Source organism: Nicotiana tabacum, chromosome 9 (genome assembly GCF_000715075.1).
Source record: "Nicotiana tabacum cultivar K326 chromosome 9, ASM71507v2, whole genome shotgun sequence".
Taxonomy (NCBI): Eukaryota; Viridiplantae; Streptophyta; class Magnoliopsida; order Solanales; family Solanaceae; genus Nicotiana; species Nicotiana tabacum.
The window spans coordinates 93,583,355-93,600,917 of record NC_134088.1 but is presented as its reverse complement, the minus strand read 5'-3'; the positions used below and the strand labels follow the sequence as shown (position 1 = coordinate 93,600,917).

At 40.0% G+C, this 17,563-nt stretch overlaps 1 protein-coding gene across 2 annotated transcripts; it reads left to right on the top strand.

The window, feature by feature from the left end:
• Positions 1 to 8,889: 8,889 nt before the first annotated feature.
• On the top strand, positions 8,890 to 16,567 carry LOC107759614 (uncharacterized). 2 transcript variants are annotated; one of them, XM_075221863.1, is made up of 7 exons: positions 8,890 to 9,097; positions 9,631 to 9,751; positions 10,870 to 10,942; positions 11,102 to 11,195; positions 11,276 to 11,386; positions 11,478 to 11,535; positions 11,740 to 16,567. In XM_075221863.1, the coding sequence occupies exons 3-7, from the start codon at positions 10,888 to 10,890 to the stop codon at positions 12,211 to 12,213; spliced, it is 792 nt and encodes a 263-aa protein (XP_075077964.1). In that variant the 5' UTR covers positions 8,890 to 9,097; positions 9,631 to 9,751; positions 10,870 to 10,887; the 3' UTR covers positions 12,214 to 16,567. The 2 variants fall into 2 exon arrangements, with proteins under 2 accessions (XP_075077964.1, XP_075077963.1); XM_075221862.1 differs by lacking the exon at positions 9,631 to 9,751 and having other exon boundaries at positions 8,891 to 9,097.
• The last annotated feature ends 996 nt before the right edge of the window (positions 16,568 to 17,563 follow it).

Sequence of the window (17,563 nt, the reverse complement as noted above, 5' to 3'; positions counted from 1 at the left end):
TGTCGCGCCGATGTCTACCATGATACAGACTGATTGTCTGTTTAATCGTGCATCCACGAACATTGATCCTGGTTCTCCTGACTGGCGCTCCTTGCCAATCACATCATCGCCTAAAGCGTGAACCAGTTTGACAATATCATGCTTAACTTGGGCCGTCTGCTTCACAGCAGGCTTTTCGGCTACTGTTGCGCCCAGTATCATGTTGGCAAGATGAGCGCCAGTCAGGGGCATCAACTTGTTTGCCCTTGTCCCGATATCCACGGTCTCCATCCGGTTGGAAGTTGGCGTCCCTTGCCTTTATGGCTTCTGTCCTATAATCATTTAAGGACTCCGCCACCGCGATAGCTTCATCGACGTCTTGGACTTGACGTCACTGCAATTCCTGTCTTGCCCAGTCTTGAAGGCCATCGATGAAAGTGAATAACAAGTCATCGCTTGCTAAGTTTGGAATTTGCAGAATGAGTTTTGTGAAATTTTTCACGTACTTGCTTATGGAAGTTGTTTACCTGAGCTCTCTCAACTTCCTACGTGCCTCGTTGACAACATTTTGGGGGTAGAACTCGCGCTTCAGTTCGAACTTGAACTGATCCCAGCTCTTTATGGAGCAAGTTCCCTTCTCCATGTCGGCTTTCTTCCGTCTCCACCAAAGCATGGCGCTATCGCAAGATACATCGTTGCTGCCCGGATCTTGGCAGTCTCATCAACGATGTAAAGGTGCTCAAAGTAGTCTTCCATCTTCCAGATGAAGTTCTCTACTTCTTGAGCGTCTCTTTCGCCCCTAAACTCCTTCGGTTTTGGGCCCTCGATCTTGGTTTCCCACACTGTCACATGACCAGTGCCACCGGCTAACTCTACTGCCTTCAGTTGTTGCCTTAGGACCTCAATTTCCCCGTGCAATGCCGATACAGCCTCGGTCAGCTTAATCTCAAGGTTGGTCAGTCCTTTATTGTGCTAAAAAATCGCTTGATCTATCGACTCTTTGACCTCATCTAGTCCATCTAAAGTCGTAGACTCAAGTGCTTGGAAGTTATGCTGAACTTCTCCCATATGCTGGTTTAGAGCATCTAAACTAGCTTCAGTGAGACTCATTCTCACGTTTAAAGGATTTGAGGCAGAAGCCTCACAATCTTCACCATGGCTAACCTGTTGTGGGGGCAGCAATAAAGCTGGCGCCTCACTTATTACGGCTATGACGGGATCTCGCACTTTGCTTGTTCCTCTCTTCTTTGGTTTCTGCCGCTTTGTTGGTGACTCATCTCTGCTATGAATGTTGTCTAAATTGACATTATCTCCATCAGTTGCCATGGTCGATAACCTTTGCTCCGATACCACTTGTCGCGGACCCATTTTCTGGGGGTTCGGCGAGGGCAACAAGATAGCCTGACTACTACTCTTGCTTTACCCCTAAACAAGAAACAATCACAAAATTATTCTTTGGACCAAGGCAATCACAGAAACTCAAAGGTTGGAGGGATAACGAAATGAAAGACACAAAGATGGGAGGCCAAGGCCAATTTTCGGGGTTTATCTCATATACAAAAGAAGGAAATACAAGTAAAGAGATCTGCCTTCTAACAAGGCCTAAGTATCCTATTTATACAGAAAAGGTCCACATGCAGCTAAGCTGGCTGTGGGCCTATCCAGCCTGTGGTGCATTGCTTTGTGCTGGCATTAAGTAATTTCCAGGAAGGTGTTGGCAGCCCATGTGTCAATTGACTTGTCCAGCTGCTGTGCCCCAGTTCTTGCTGGCAGACAATTGCTCCTATGTTCATCGAGACAGGATGTGGCCCTACCTAGCTATGCAGCACATGCCTTTGCTGGCAGCATTTTGCTTCCATGAATGTCCTGGCAGACTGTGGTCCTGCCCAGTTGTGCTGCATGTGACTTTGCTGACGAAAAGTAGCCCCTAGGAGGGCCCAGACAGCCTGTCGGATTGTTGCCTTCATGTGCAAAGGCCTTCTGGTCTTTGGCAGCCAAGTTTGGCTCATTTGGCAGCCCTTTAGGCGGCAAATTTGGGCGAAAAATATGCGGGTCGGTGCAATGTAGCCCCATCACTGGAATGAGAGTCTCGACAATGCGAAAAGGAATATGGGGGAATATCGTCAATTTCTTGTACTTGCTCAATATGCACCTAGTAAGCCTGCTGCCCATAGAGCAAATTGCTAATCCATGGCAAACTCATAATCTATCATATCATAGTAAGTACGATAACATATAAATGACTTTAGACCGAGCGTAATACATGCATAAATAGGCTTTAGGCAGCTCAACCATCATGCAAAAATAATATAAAAAATTTATTTTAAAAATTCATATTGGCTAAATGATTCAAGACAGGAGATCCATGCATAACACCAACCTATCTATCTCAATATCCTTAGTGACTTCCAAAATATTTACAAAGTAATCCAAGTGAGTTCCATATGACATATTTGATAAGTCAGGACAAGTGTGGCTCTTTTAGTTCTGATGAGCAACACATCACATACATATTTCATGACACCATTTTGAAGTTCATAATAGTTATTAGAACATTTTATATATAATGCCATAAATGAATAATGTATGGCCCACAACATTTACAAAAAGAATTAGAAAACTCTTTAAATGTAGCTTCAATCTCCAGTCCATAGTGTGGTTGTGTGAAAATATGCTTCCCAAGCATAATTCTCCGTCAAGATTTTCAAGCTTCTTCCTTTTTATTTGATTTTTTTGTCTTGTTTTCACTTATTGTGTTTCAAATTTCTTTTGAAGTATATAAAACATGATGTTCATCAAGTCTCCATTAGTGTTATAGATTATTCAATTAAAACACCAAAAGCTTAAGTCACTCATATACAAATATTGGTGTAGAACCAACTTATACTGTGTCTTCTAGTGAAGGTTAAATGTAATACTACGAAAATAAAACTTAGCTGGAATACTAGCAAAATATTTTTTCAAGAATAATAAAATGGTGATGAAATTGAAATAGAAAGAAAGCAGGAAGAAAGTGGAAACAAGGTGGTGTTAGAGAGAAGAGATATTGGTACTTATTAGCCATGTTAGCATAAAAAAAATTATTCACGTGCTCAAAATAAGTGAGAGCCACTCTTTGTATCATGTCAATATTCTGTGTTTGATAAGGTATACTTTGATAGGCACTAAAGATTTTAATAAGCATGAGAGTTAATTGAGGTGTCAAATGATAAGTGATATCAATTTATGGAGTTATTTATACTTGGCCTTTCTTTTATGGTCTCGTTTTATAAGCATAAGGGTGATATTTCAAACTACAACAACTATAGGGGTATCAAGCTATTAAGCCACATTATAAAAATTTGGAAGAGGGTAGTTGAGATGAGGATATGGAGGGATGTGTGTATTTTCGAGAACCAATTCAGATTCATGCCGGGGTGACCAACTGCAGAAGTCATTCATTTCTTTAAGGAGAGTGTTGGAGCAGTACAATGATAGAAAATAGACTAACATATGGTATTCATTGACTCAAAAAGACATATATTAAAGTCCCAACAGAGATTTTATAGAAATGCTTGGAGTCTAAAGGCATACCGATGACATATATCAGAGCGACATGTACGAGGGAGATAAGACCTGAGTAAGAACAGTGGGAGAAAACTCAAAACACTTTTCAGTCGAGGTAGGATTGCACCAGAGATCAGCTCATAGACCGTTTTATATTTGCATTAGTAATGGATGAATTGACACTAAAGATACGAAGGGAGGTACCATAGTATATGCTATTTGCGGATGAGATAATATTGATTGACGAGATATGCAGCGGAGTTAACGATGGACTGGAGGTTTAGACATAGAACCTAGAGTCTAAAGGTTTTTGGTTGAGCAGAACTAAAACAGAATACATGGAGTGCAAGTTCGATGACGTGTTGCATGAGTCAAATATGGAATTAAGGATTGATACACAGGTCATCTCTAATAAAGGAAGTTTCAAGTATCTTGGGTCGATAATATAAGAAAATTGGGAGATCGACGATAATGTCACACATCATATTGAAGTAGCCTGTCCAAGTATTCCATCTACTTGTTGCCCACTATGGAGGCTGGAGTGCACCAGTTTGAGAGCCGTAAATTGAAGAATAGAATGGAGCGAGAGGGTAGCAGCAAGGCCCAGTCTGCGGGTAACTTTGGTAGTTCATATGGTGGTGGTGGTGGTGGTAGGTCAGCATTTAGGGGAGAGTCATCAGGGCCATCCCAGTCTTTTGCTCAGTCACATAGACTAAACTTGATGGGTTGCATTGTGGAAAGCTCTCTGCTATACCAGTCATATTATTACAATTGTTCAATAGTATCACACTTTTCCGGATAGAAGGTTACATTTCTGATATGGGACACTTCTACGAATATTCTTTTTTACTATATAAATTTAATAAAGATATCACACATCGTATTGGGTGGGATGGATGAAATAGAGACTCACTTTCGGTGTTTTATGTGACAAAAAGGTGCCACCAAAACTTAAGGGTAAGTTCTACAAAGTGGTGGTTAGACTAACGTTGTTGTCTGGGGCTGAGTGTTGGCCAGTAAAGATCGCTCATGTCCAGAAGATGAAGGTAGCATAGATGAGGATGTTGAGATAGATGTGCAGGCACACCATGTTAGATAGGATCAGAAATGAGGTTATTCGCGACAAGGTATGTGTGGATCCCATTGAGGACAAGATGCGGGAAGCGCGACTTAGGTGGTTTGGTCATGTGTGGAGGAAGAGCACAGACTCCCCGATGAGGAGGTGTGAGAGGTTGACATTAGAGGGCCCACAAAAAGGTAGAGGTAGGCCAAAGAAAAGGTAGGGAGAGGTGATCAGGCAATACATGGCGCAACTTCAGCTGACCAAGGACATGACCCTTGATAGGAAGGTATCGAGGTCGAGGATTAGGGTAGTAGAGTAGGTAGTCTAGAGTGTTCATAACAGTAGTATTGGCACACAGTCTCACTTTCTGTGGGCAATAGTTTTTTATGACTAACCGTTTTTTTCTTTCATTGTGGATTACCTTATTACCTTGTTATTTTCATTATGCTTTTATATGGCTTTTTGGTACTGTCCCTTCTTATATATATTTTCATTAATGTGGTGCTTATGCTTTCCTGAGTCGAGGGTCTATTGGAAACAATCTCTCTATCCTCACAAGGTAGGGGTAAGGTCTACATACACACTACCCTCCCCAGACCCCACATTGTGGGATAAGACTGGGTATGTTGTTGTTGTTGTTGTTGTTGTTGTTGTTGTTCAGTCAGTCCACCACCATCAAGGCCCGGTCAGCAGCAGTAGAGTCGTTTTAAGCCTGGTTAGGGCAATAGGGGATCATACCAGCAGGGTCAGCCTGGTGGGAGATTCCAGCAGCATAGGAGGCCCCCCATGCCCTAGGTGCGGGAAGATGCACTTAGGAGTCTACTACATGGACCTACCCATATGCTACAGGTGCGGATTGAGAGGTCACATTCAGAGAGATTGCTGTCCGTCCTGCCAGGGTGCGGGCAGGGGTGCGGCACAACCATCCAATTCTGCAGCTACTACATCCGCAACACCTCCTCCAGCTCGAGGCACTCCAGCACCCGCAGGGCGTGATGCAGCTAGGGGTGGTGCACAGAGTTCGGGAGGACCCATACGTTTCTATGCTATGAGTGGTTGCCAGAGTGCAGAGGCTTCTCCAGATGTTGTCACAGGTATACTGATTGTCCAATCTCATGATGTATATGCTCTTATTGATCCGGTTCCACTTTGTCCTATGTCATTCCCTATGTTGCTATGGAATTTGGATAGAACCGGAATAACTTCATGAGTCGTTCTCTGTATCTACTTCGGTTGGTGAGTTTATTATGGTCGCGCGGGTTTATAGGATTGTATTGTTACGGTGCGTGGTCGGTACACCATGTCCGATCTCATTGAATTGGGTATGGTTGATTTTGATATAATAATGGGGATAAACTAGCTTTATTCATATTTTTCCAAGCTTGATTGTCGAACTAGGACCGTTAGGTTTGAATTTCCAAATGACTCGGTGATCGAATAGAAGGGGGATGATGTGGTGCAGAAGGGTAGGTTTATTTCTTACCTTAAGGCCACGAAGATGATAAAAAAAATGTATTTACCATTTGGTCCAGGTTACGGACACTGATGCTGAGGCACCTACACTCGAGTTCGTGCAAGTGGTGAATGAATTTTCGGAGGTCTTTCTGGATGAGTTCCCTGGGATCCCACCAGATGGAGAGATTAATTTTGGGATTGATATGATGTCAAGCACGCAGCCTATATCTATTCCACCCTACAGAATGGTACCAACAGAATTGAAGGAGCTAATGGAACAATTGAAGTACTTGCTCGAGAAGGGTTTTATTAATGAAACAAAGAGGCGTGTAAAATATGTTGAAATGAGTTATAAATCCTTTTGATAATAAACACTTCGGGAGTATCGTTAGTCACCGAGGAAGGGTAGGTTGAAATAGCCTAACCCCGAAACTACACATGTCGGTGTAGGAGTAAATTGTAATTATTCCCCTCATTTAGGATGAGATTGATGTGATGAGAATATTTCTCTTTATTGGGATGAGATGATTGCTAGAAAAGGGTGATATCGATCCACACGACATTGTGGTGAGACAGCCTAGCCGGTCGGATCGTGATCGGACGTCACGCCGCACACATGGTGGTGATTGTGCTTGAGATTGTGATTGAGATAATGATTGAAGTTTGTGATAGTAATTGTGATTGTGGTTGATGTCTTCAGGTGAGACGACCTAGCCGATCGGGTCGTGATCGGACTCCATGCAAAATACACGGTGGTATTCTATATCGGTGCTAAGATCTCCCAACCTAAAATAATGAAAATCTAATTGAAGACTTATCTTGCTCCTAACTTAATGTTTAGTATTGTTTGAGGCTTCCATTAATTCTGTGATTGTTCTTTCTTGTATTGCTACCTGTTCTAATGAGTGGATGTTTAGTCATACATACTAGTACAATTCCATATGTATTAATGTCCTTTTCGCTGGTGCCGCTACATCTTTAATGGATGCAGGTGGTTCCACAACATGTGACATTGATCATTGATAGCAGTACACCCTCTTCCCAGCAGATTTGGTGAGCCCCACTTCATTTCGGGGTCCTGTATCTCTTGTCCTTTGTACATAGCATTTTAAGGTATAGTCGGGGCCTTGCTGTCGGCAATGTTGTAGCACTCTTTTGTTTCTGTTAGAGACTCCGTAGACGTAGTGTGAGTTGTACCTTGTTTTGGAAAGATTAAACTAAAAATGTTGTAATCGTATCACTTGTTCCACTTTAACTATGATTGTATAGTGTATTATTTTGGAGATTTGTTAATGATGTAACTTATGGAAATGAAATGACGTTGTTCACATGACCTCTTACCGTCTAATTAATGAAATGTAATCTTCTCTTTATTCATGAGCGAGTTGGGTAGACGGCATTGCGCCGGCTTGCTCGACCGGGGTATCCCTGTTGAGCGCCGGTCGCGCTCCCCAAGGTCAGGGCGTGATAAATTTGGTATCAAAGCCTAAGGTTTTAAAGTGTCCTAGGATGTCTCGGACTCGTATTTAGTAGAGTCCTTCTTATCGGTATATTGTTGACCACATCTATAATTAGGAAACTACTTGGACATTTAAAAATAATACCCTTCTTTGATGTTCTAGATCGTGCGATAGAGCTGATTGCAAGATTGTCCCTCGTCTAACTCATCTCTAGCTAAAAGTAATCTTTGGCCCCCGCATATTTAATGTTTTCAAAAGATCTTTTTAAAAAGTTTTTCTGAAAATATTTTCAAACTATAAAGCTTTTTGGACAGTCATATAAAAGGAGATTACATATTCACCCCGCAACATCCCTCTGCCTTCCGGTCTTCCAGACACGTCAAAGTAAACAAAATGAAAGGCCTCGTAAAAACCGGCAAATACCTCAAAAAAAATTCCGGACTCCTGAGACCGGTCAAACATCATTAAAAAAAAACTTGGGAAAACGACAAAAAAGTCATAGGAGAAAAAGAATAAAAAATAATAAGGTGATTATTATTCCTTACATCTCTTTTGTACTTGCCTCTCCCTTCTGCGCTAGTCGTGGCAAAGTTTAAGTGAGTCAAATCCAGAAAACTCTCTCACTTCAATCTCACGTGTAAGCATCTTATTGGTTCCTTAATAGATGCTCCGAGAATACCGAATCTGCTAAGAATTTCGTTTTTTCTAACAGAACATAAGAATTTTTTTCTTTTTTTAAAAAAATTCTTTTACTTTTTTTGAAATCCGCGTTTGTTCTTAAAATTTCTAATTTTTTCACTTGAAAATATATTTTTAAAATTTTAAAAAATTTTAAAAACTCCAAAAAGCTATTTTTCAAAATTTTCATTCAAATCACTCACAAAATTTCAAAAATAACCTAAAATTATATTTATGTCCAAAAATAATTCTAAATTTCAAATACCATTTTCACGAAATTTTTCCCCCCATATTTTAGAATTTTACAATTTTTATGTCCAAATGCCCACTAAGAGCCCGTTTGGACATAAGAAAATTTTTCTTTTTTTTCAAATTTATTTTATTTTTTTCGAAATTAGCGTTTGTTCATAAAATTTTTAATTTTCACTTAAGACATTTTGGAATTTTTCGAAATTTTGAAAAACTCCAAAAAGCTATTTTTCAAAATTATCGCTCAAATTACTCACAAAAACTTTAAAAACAACCCAAAATTATATTCATGTCCAAACACAACTCTAATTTTCAAATACCATTTTCGCTTCATAAACTTTTTCACTTTTTTTTTAGAATTTTACAATTCTCGTGTTCAAACGCCTAACTAAATCTTTTACCTTTTCAAAAAGAAAGTACTAGTAATATTTATTTTGCTTTAATATTTTTTATTATCCCTTTTGAATTGTTAACTTTTCCGAAGAAGACGTAAGGATTTCGAAAAAATTTCATATAAGTTTGTATATATATAGATAGATACTGATACACGGGTTGTGTGTGTATTTGTAAAAAGGGGGGAAAGTTGTATAAATTAGGGTTTGAGTAATTTTGAGGGTTTGATTCGTTGGTGGCCATGAGGAAGAGGCTCGATACCCGATTCCCTGCTGTAAGTCTCACCCCCACCCTAACCCATATAACCCACCCCCACCCCCACCCCCACCCTTTTTCTTTCTGTTTATGTATTGTTCTGTTGGTTTTTTTGATTGTCTATTCTGTGTTTTTTATTTTTTATTTCTTTTAATTCAAAGAAGTAACTGGGGTTTTGTAAATTTAAACTTTAGAGCTTTTATTATTTTCCTGCGGGGGGGGGGGGTTGGTAAAGCTTTGAGCTTTTGATGTATTGGTGATTTTTGTGAGGTTATTGAATGAATAGAACTCTCAAATTGGTAGGGTTGGATGTCTACTATTTACTTGTTGGGTGGAAAAACTGATTATGAAGGTGGAGCTTGAGTTTGACTTTATGTTTTGGTTCCTGGGACTTGCCTCTTGTGTTCATGTTTATGTGTATTTGCTTAGTTTAGTTGTACGTGATGACCCCCCCCCCCACCTCCCTCCCCCCCCCCCCCAACCCCCCCCCCCAAAAAAAAAAAAAAAAAAAGGAGAAAACGGGTTTAAAAAAAGAACATCTTTTTTTTGTAGGAGTTGAGGTACATCAAGTATGATTACTGGTATATTTGATCCAATGGTTAGGACATCTTATTAGTAGAGGAAGAAATATGACCATGCTTAAGCAGTCGGCGCTCCATCATATGTTTTGAAGGTATAATAAGTTGTTCCTTTTTGATAAGTAGGTATAATAAGTTGTTCTTTGGTCTAGCGGTAAGAGTGCAGAGCAACATGTTAGGGGTTTGAACCCTGCCTGAGACAAAGGCCTGGTGATTAAGTTAAGGGTAGAGGTGTGAGCCCATTATCCATCGGGTTTTGAACTATGTGCCGTTGGCCCTTGGTAATTTCTCGGTTATTAAAAAAAGTTGTTCCTGATAATTATTGGAGCACATCTTTGCCCGTCGTTCTGCAACCTGCTCAGAAGCAACACCTTGAATTGGTTTAGTTGAAGAGGCCAGTAACTTGGCATCTGTAGCGTTTTTTGCTAATTTAGCATTTGTATTTAATTGGGCTACCTATCGATAGGAAGGTGGTAAGAGTACCGTGATGCTAACCTTGTGAATGACCCTCTAAAGTATGAAAGTTTATGTTGGTCATCTTATTCATCATGCAGGTATAGATGTTCTTGGGTGCAAATGGTTTTAGTTGACTGGTTATAGTACTTTAATATCATAGAGCTGTTACCTGCCGGTCATTGCTTTGACTGAGATAAATTATTTTTTTGCTTGCCTTTGGGACATTAATGAGTCTTCTGAGCTATATACTAACTGATGCTGATCTTATCTCAATTCTGATTCTTTTACCTGGAAAGTGGAGGGTCCTTTCTGTCAGTTCTTTGAAGTTGTAAATGTAGCTCTACAACTGAAATTTACCTGTAATGTGTACTTAGGTAGAGATGCATGATATTAGAACTGTTAGTTGCATATCACTTATTAAGTGCAGATATATAATACAAACTATATGGGGGAAATGCACATGAAACAAAAGTTCTATCTGAGAGTTTTATGTGGATTGCCTGTGATTTGGTGTTACATGGTAGTCTGTTTCTCTCGTGGTTCAACAATATCTTGTACTGATATTTGGTTTCAAGAAAGAATCTTTGTGATTGTAATTTGAGAGTTTAGCTCTTTTTATTATTTTAAATTATTTGTATGGTGAAATCTGAACGTGAATGAAACTACTTACAAGTTTCATGAGCTCTTGTTGTATGGACTATTGTTTCTGTTCATTAAGTTTCTAACTGTTCTAATACCCATTGGCATTTATTTGCAGGCGCGGATTAAAAAGATTATGCAAGCCGATGAAGATGTGGGGAAGATTGCCATGGCTGTTCCTCTTTTAGTCTGTAAGTATTTTTTGGAAGTCCTTTTCACTTATTTTAGCATTTTGAATCAGCTGGTTTAAGAGCTATTACCGTTATTCGTCCTTCGCTTCTTGGTATCTATTTTTGTGTGTGTTTCATTTTGTTTATCCTAACTTGTATTTTGTCAATGGTTATATTCAGCAAAAGCTCTTGAGCTCTTTCTGCAAGATCTTTGTGACCGAACATATGAGATCACCCTTAAGAAAGGAGCAAAAACTATGAATTCGTTCCATTTGTAAGTTCAATGAGCCAGTTTTTTATACACATCATACCAGTTCTCTGGTTATCATCTAACTCAGTCCCTGAACTTCATAGGAAGCAATGTATCCAGAGCTTTAATGTGTTTGATTTCCTCAAGGATGTAGTGAGCCGGGTTCCTGATCTAGGCGGGTCAGATGGTGGTGCCGAATCGGCTACGAAAAGAAGGTAAAAAAATTGTACTTCCCATTTTCTTTCCTGTGATGGGTTTCAGGGCGATGAATTTGTATCATTAACAGCTGACTGTTCGCTGATGCAGGAAAATTGCTGAAGAAGATGATCATGACAGTGATGATGATATCAAAAGGAGTCGCATGGTATGGATATTATTTCTGTTAGATAATGTTGGGTTTAAATTTTGGGTTTTCCATAATTGATGGTCCATTTGTTAGTTTAGACATCGAGACCACACTACCAGCTTTTGGCATACAAAGCTGTATGTGGCTGATTTCTTCTGTGTAAAACACCATATTAGCGCCTCCTGTATAATAGTGATTTTTTTTTTCATTTTTTAATCACAGCATGAGACTGCACACACCAGCGGTAGTGGGAGGGGACGAGGCAGGGGTAGAGGTAGAGGCCGTGGTAGAGGTGCACGAGCATTAGAGCGAGGAGACTCCAATGTTCACTGCGATAAACTTGAAGACCCTGCTGATGTTCCAAATCAAAATAATGAGAAGCAAAAGCAAAATGATGAAAGGATGGACTATGTAGCAGAACCAGCAGATTCAAAGAACATTTCGGCTGGTAAATGCCCAGAAGTCCCTGCTAGAAACTTCGATCTCAATATTGACTTAAATGAGAGTGTGGAATCCACAGCAATACCAGCCGAAGCTCCTTCAACATCAAAAATGCCGCCTCCTGAAGTGAAGCATGAGGAAATCCCTGGATGGTCCTTGTCAGAGATGGAAAAGATGGCCATTGATCCGATTCAACTGGCCAACTTAAACAGAGGGTTAGATGAGGAAGAGGAAGATTATGATGAAGAGGGATAGGGATAGTTTTTCTAATGTGTTAAGAGCACTTACTAACTCACATACAAGTAGGCTTTGTTCTGGTCTTGTAGGAATTAGTTCAAGTGTAACTGAAAAAGGGTATAGTTGTCAATGAAGCTCATCAGATTTCTTGGGTTTCTGTAGTTGACTTAGGCACCTGTATTTATAGTCTTCTGTATTGTTCAGCAACAGCATCTTAGGAGACATGAAATTTATTTCTTCTAATTCAGAAATATAATCTAGGTTGGAGGGTTGCATTCAGTGTTCTCTATTTTACCTTTTATTTGCTGAGATGTGTCAGAATCTGCCGATGTAGATAGCATTCTTGACCTTTATTAATTTGGAGGAGACACTGACATTTTTCCAAGCGTGATCTTGTTCTTTTGTCTCATGTTCCTTTGTCTATCGAAACACACTGCTCCGGCCTGAGCAAGTGGTGTTTTAAAATTATTACGACATTTTTGGCTTTTTTTGGGCAGACAGTTATTAAAATCTAAGTTGGGTGGGTTCTGACTTTCGTAGCAGCACCTACCGTTCTATTATAGGAGTATTAGTTTTAGTTGTATATATGTTCCGGCAAATCAACCTGGATTTTATGTCTGAAAAATATTTGTGCATGGATTTGACTTCTGATTTAGTTTGCCCATTATATTCCCAAAAGTGGAAGTGGGGTCCGGAGAGTGATAATATGTACGCAGACCTTAATTATTCCTACCTTGTGGAGGTAAAAAAGTTATTTCTGATAGACCATCGGCTAAAAAAATTGGTTCCAGTACTCTCCTAATGAGTTGCACCCCTGTGTTAATGCCAGATAGATCGTTCGGAGTAAGCCAATTTCAAACTAAGAAACTCAGCTAATTCTTCAACCATGCGACTGCTTAAGAATCATTGTAATATGCATTTCTATGGAGTTGATTCATCTCAGCATCTCGGAGACAAGTGTATCATCTGCAAAATAGTAAATAGGGAAGTTGTAAAATATCTAGCCTTCCTTTGTTTTCTATGAAGTCCTCTAGTGTTATGAAGCAGCCCCGGCCTAATGTCACACAAGTAGCTATTGGGCTAAGAAGAGCTTTTGGGCCGAGAACAAGTAATAGGGCCAGGTTAATTTGGGATCCAGGTTGAGTATTTGACACAATGATAGTTCTGTTAAAAGGGGGACTGGTCGGTTATTTTGGGATTATGGGTATTGTGATGTTGAATATATTCTCTCTCATCTCTGCTCTGTATCACTGATTTCCTCATCCCCTTCTATATCGAACTCTGTTTCTCACCTCTTTCTTGTTATTAGTTCTTCTATGTCATTTCAATTGCTATTCCTTCTAATTCTGTTCAGTAAGGGCAATACTACAAGTGAGTTTATTTGTGTGCGAATTGGTTATTTCAAGTTTGTTACATTGGTGCTTTCATCCATCGGACTCCAATTATTGGATCGATTCAGCGGCAGTGGCAACCCAGAGAGCTGGCTATTTCGGGCCGAACAGTAGTTCACTCACCTTGGCTTTGCCGATAAGGATTGGTTACCTCTTCCTTCCTTTTACCTTGATGGTGAAGCTCTTAATTGGTTCAATTGGTTGTTTCGAAACAATCAATTTTCTCAGCATTTTCGACAACAACCCACCACAGATCCGGTAGGGAGTTTAGCTTATTCCTCACAGGTTCGTTTTAACTACGTTAATTCTATTCCTACGGTTTCACAGTTAGTTCTAGTGTCTTCCTTTCCTATTCCGAGCCATTTTTCATCTGCGTTTGAATCTGCTGATGAAATTGGAAACTCAAAGGTGGACAATGTGTTCGATGAATTGCCAGAAAAAGTATGAAAATGTGGATTCCTTAGCATTGATTACTGACAATAAGACTAAGATTCAAACTCTTGCTGACATAGAAGCACCTCAAGTTAGGCATCTAAATTCAGTAAAGGTAGCAGATATGGTACAGGAACCTTCTGCATTATCGAAGAGCAGGTGTTCGACGAAATCAGGTTCTAATGGTCAGATGCTTGTGTTGTCGAATGCGATTGTGACATTGGCTGTAATAGAATTTCCATTTGATGGTACACTATGGTTCGACACAATTCCCTGTTTGCGTAATTATCTTGAATAAATTGGTGGGGTTAATCAAAATAAGGTGTCGTTTTACCTTGACTTTGGCTCACACAAATGCAATTGGGTAGATACTGGGCAGGAACGCAATCTTCCAGGATTCTTGTTGTCTAAATCCAGAGAGTGTGCTTGGAAGCAGAAAATACAGAGAGGGCTCCAGGTATTAGCTGAAAGTTACTTCCACCAGTCACCGCATATTCGGATCGATAAAGCTGTTGGATTCTTGTTTGTTCTGTTTGGTCTAGTTCATAAGGCAAGGTTTGCTTCGCCGTATATTATCTTTGATCCTGGACCTTATCTTGATTATGCCAGATTTCCCTTGTTAGCCGTCTTCATAGTAGCAAACAACTACAGTGACTGCATTTGCTCTGGATGCTTGCACTACGTGACTTCACTTAATTTTATTATATGGATTGTTGTGACTGTTTCTTGTTCCCTTCCTTGTCTGCTTAAAGCTCAAGAACTACTTGCAAAGGATAACAATAGAATTCTTGTTCCCTATTATACACTATTTCATTTGGAACCTGATGGTAGCTTGGAGTTTGATTTCCCTATGATGCAGCTGAACGAACTTTTCAATGTATACCGCTTTAATATAAGCCAGGAGCATCCACATGCTGCTTCCTTGCTGCAGATCCATGAGTTGGACAGAGCTTATGGAGGGACGGTTGTAAATGATTGTGTAGATAAATACTTTAGTGATTATAACGAGACATTTGGTGAGGAGTGCACTACTTATAATGTTCTTGCCTCAAACCTTGAGGACAAGATCCATAAGAGTAAGAGACAACACAAGGTCCTTGAATTCGTGCGCACCGTACAAGGTGTATATGTTATTCTCGGCATGGACTTCTTTAGTACTGTCACTGTAATTCGCTCAAGCCTAAATGACTCCACTGGTGTTCAATCACAGAGACCATTCACTAACACATTGTCAAGTTTGGGATTTACATTTATTCTGGCTGAGAGCTTTCCAGAGGAATTTCCACATGAGGAGAAGTACTGGTATACTGTGGTTAATCGGCCAAATTTTTACAAGCTATGGGGTGACATGGAACAAGTTGAATCTGACTTTGAATTTGCACATTTTAAGGTCAATTGGGAGCATCTTCACTATATTTATTTTTCGATGTTGATTTACTTTGTGGAAAGTTCACCTAGAATTGTCCATTTAGACAAATGGTTTGCCCCTTGTCAGAGACGTAAGGATATTGTGGAAATGCCTAGGCATGTTAATATACCATGGAGGGGAATATCAGTTCTGTTGGATGGCAAGTTTGATGATTCCACTGTGTGTAAATATTTGAAGGGGGGTTATCATAATAAAGGAGTTGCACTACAACTTAACTTTACTCAATCTTTTGTCTGCACTATGTTAGGTTGGAGTGTGATCGAGTATGGTGCAAATTATGAAGCTGTTGTGGAGCTCAATCATGTCAACGATATTATTATAGCAGTCTCTATCCTACTGTTTATTCCAGTGTTGTTGTGGCCTATGGTTGTGGAGCTTTCAGAGTTTCACAAGATTCTTATCATCACAGCCACATCCACCGTGAAGTAAACTTTGCCAACACACTGAACAGTTCCGTTTAACCGAGTTCATGCTTTTGCGGAGGTTCGTCACTAGAATATTTGCATTGGTTCTCTCATTTAGCTTGCTGCTAATTGACTTTAAAAGATGGCAAGCAAGGTCATGTGAATATGTATGGCAGGTCAAGTTAAGATCTCTGTTACTATCTACTAAGAGCCACAATGATAAAAGGTTTGATTGGTTCATAACAGGTATTCTGGTCAAGTCACAAAGCATGCCTCGGTTATGAGATAATGGGTTGGGAGCTCGCGAGTATCACTGTTCTTGACTCGAACCTTGAGGACAAGGTTCTTATTGAGAACGGGAGTATTGTTATGAACCAGCCCGACCCAATGTCATACAAGTAGCTATTTAGCTGAGAAGAGCTTTTGGGCCGAGAACAAGTAATAGGGCCATGTTAATTTGGGTTCCGGGTTGAGTATTTGACACAAGGATAGTTCTGTTAAAAGGGAGACTGATCGGTTAATTTGGGATTATGCGTGTTGGGATGTTGAATATGTTCTCTCTCATCTTTGCTCTGTATCACTGATTTCCTCATCCCCTTTTACACCGCACTCTGTTTCTCAACTCTTTCTTCTTATTAGTTCTTCTATGTCATTTCAATTACTATTCCTTGTAATTCTGTTTAGTAAGGGCAATACTACAAGTGAGTTTACTTGTATGCGAATTGGTTATTTTAAGTTTGTTACATCTAGAAAGCCTCCTATGCTCTTTCCAACTAATGCAATCTAAACACACTAGTAAGCGCAATAGGATGGCAATGGGACAAGACTAAAGTAGGGCAGAGAAAGGCATGACCTTAATAGGGCAGGGCAAGGCAATACTTAAACGAGGCTGGCCGGGTCAAAACACTTTTTTAGAAAATTTTAAATAGGGCAGGTAGAGACAGGTAAGGTGTTTTAGCTTCATTAAAAAGGTCAAAAAGTTATAAAAACTTGAATAGAATCTTGCAATAATAATAATAATTTAAAGTTAAAAAAATAAAAGAGAGTCTAAACAGAGCAGGGCAGGAGAGGACAAGGCTTAATACGGCGGACAGGGTAGGCAAAAACTTGAAAAATGTTAAATAGGGCAGGGAATGGCAAGTCAAAAGCTTAGCAGGTCACAGTTTGCCCTGTCCTGCCAGGGGCGGCCCGACGTATTTTGGGGCCTAAAGCCAAACTTTAATGATGGGCCTTAATATTTTTTTTTATTTTTTATTTGAAGTCAATTTTTCTAGCCTTTTTAGATGCAAAGTTACTAATAATTTTCTTATAATCAATTTCTCTTAATAAAGTCTTTCTCAATTGACAATAAGGGTGGTATGTGGGCCGGTTAGGATCGGGACCAACCCAGGACCGCAAGCCCAAATGAGCGGTGGGCCTAAACGGTCCTAACCGGATAGGCCCGGGACCGTTGGGAGGTGGGCTGGGTAGTGGGCCGGTCCCATAGGCGAGGCCCGCGAGACCGAGACCGTTTGGGACCGGGGCCGGCTGAGAAGTGGGTCGGTTCAAGCGGTCCTAAACGGGCCTATCCGGGCCCAACGGATAAATTTTTATTTTAAAAAAATTTGACCGTTTGGTCATTTAAAAACTAGCTGTTTGGTCTGCCAAAATAGTCGTTGGCTATTTGCAAAATAGCCATTTAACCCCCCCAAAACTTTGTTTTAACCCCAAAC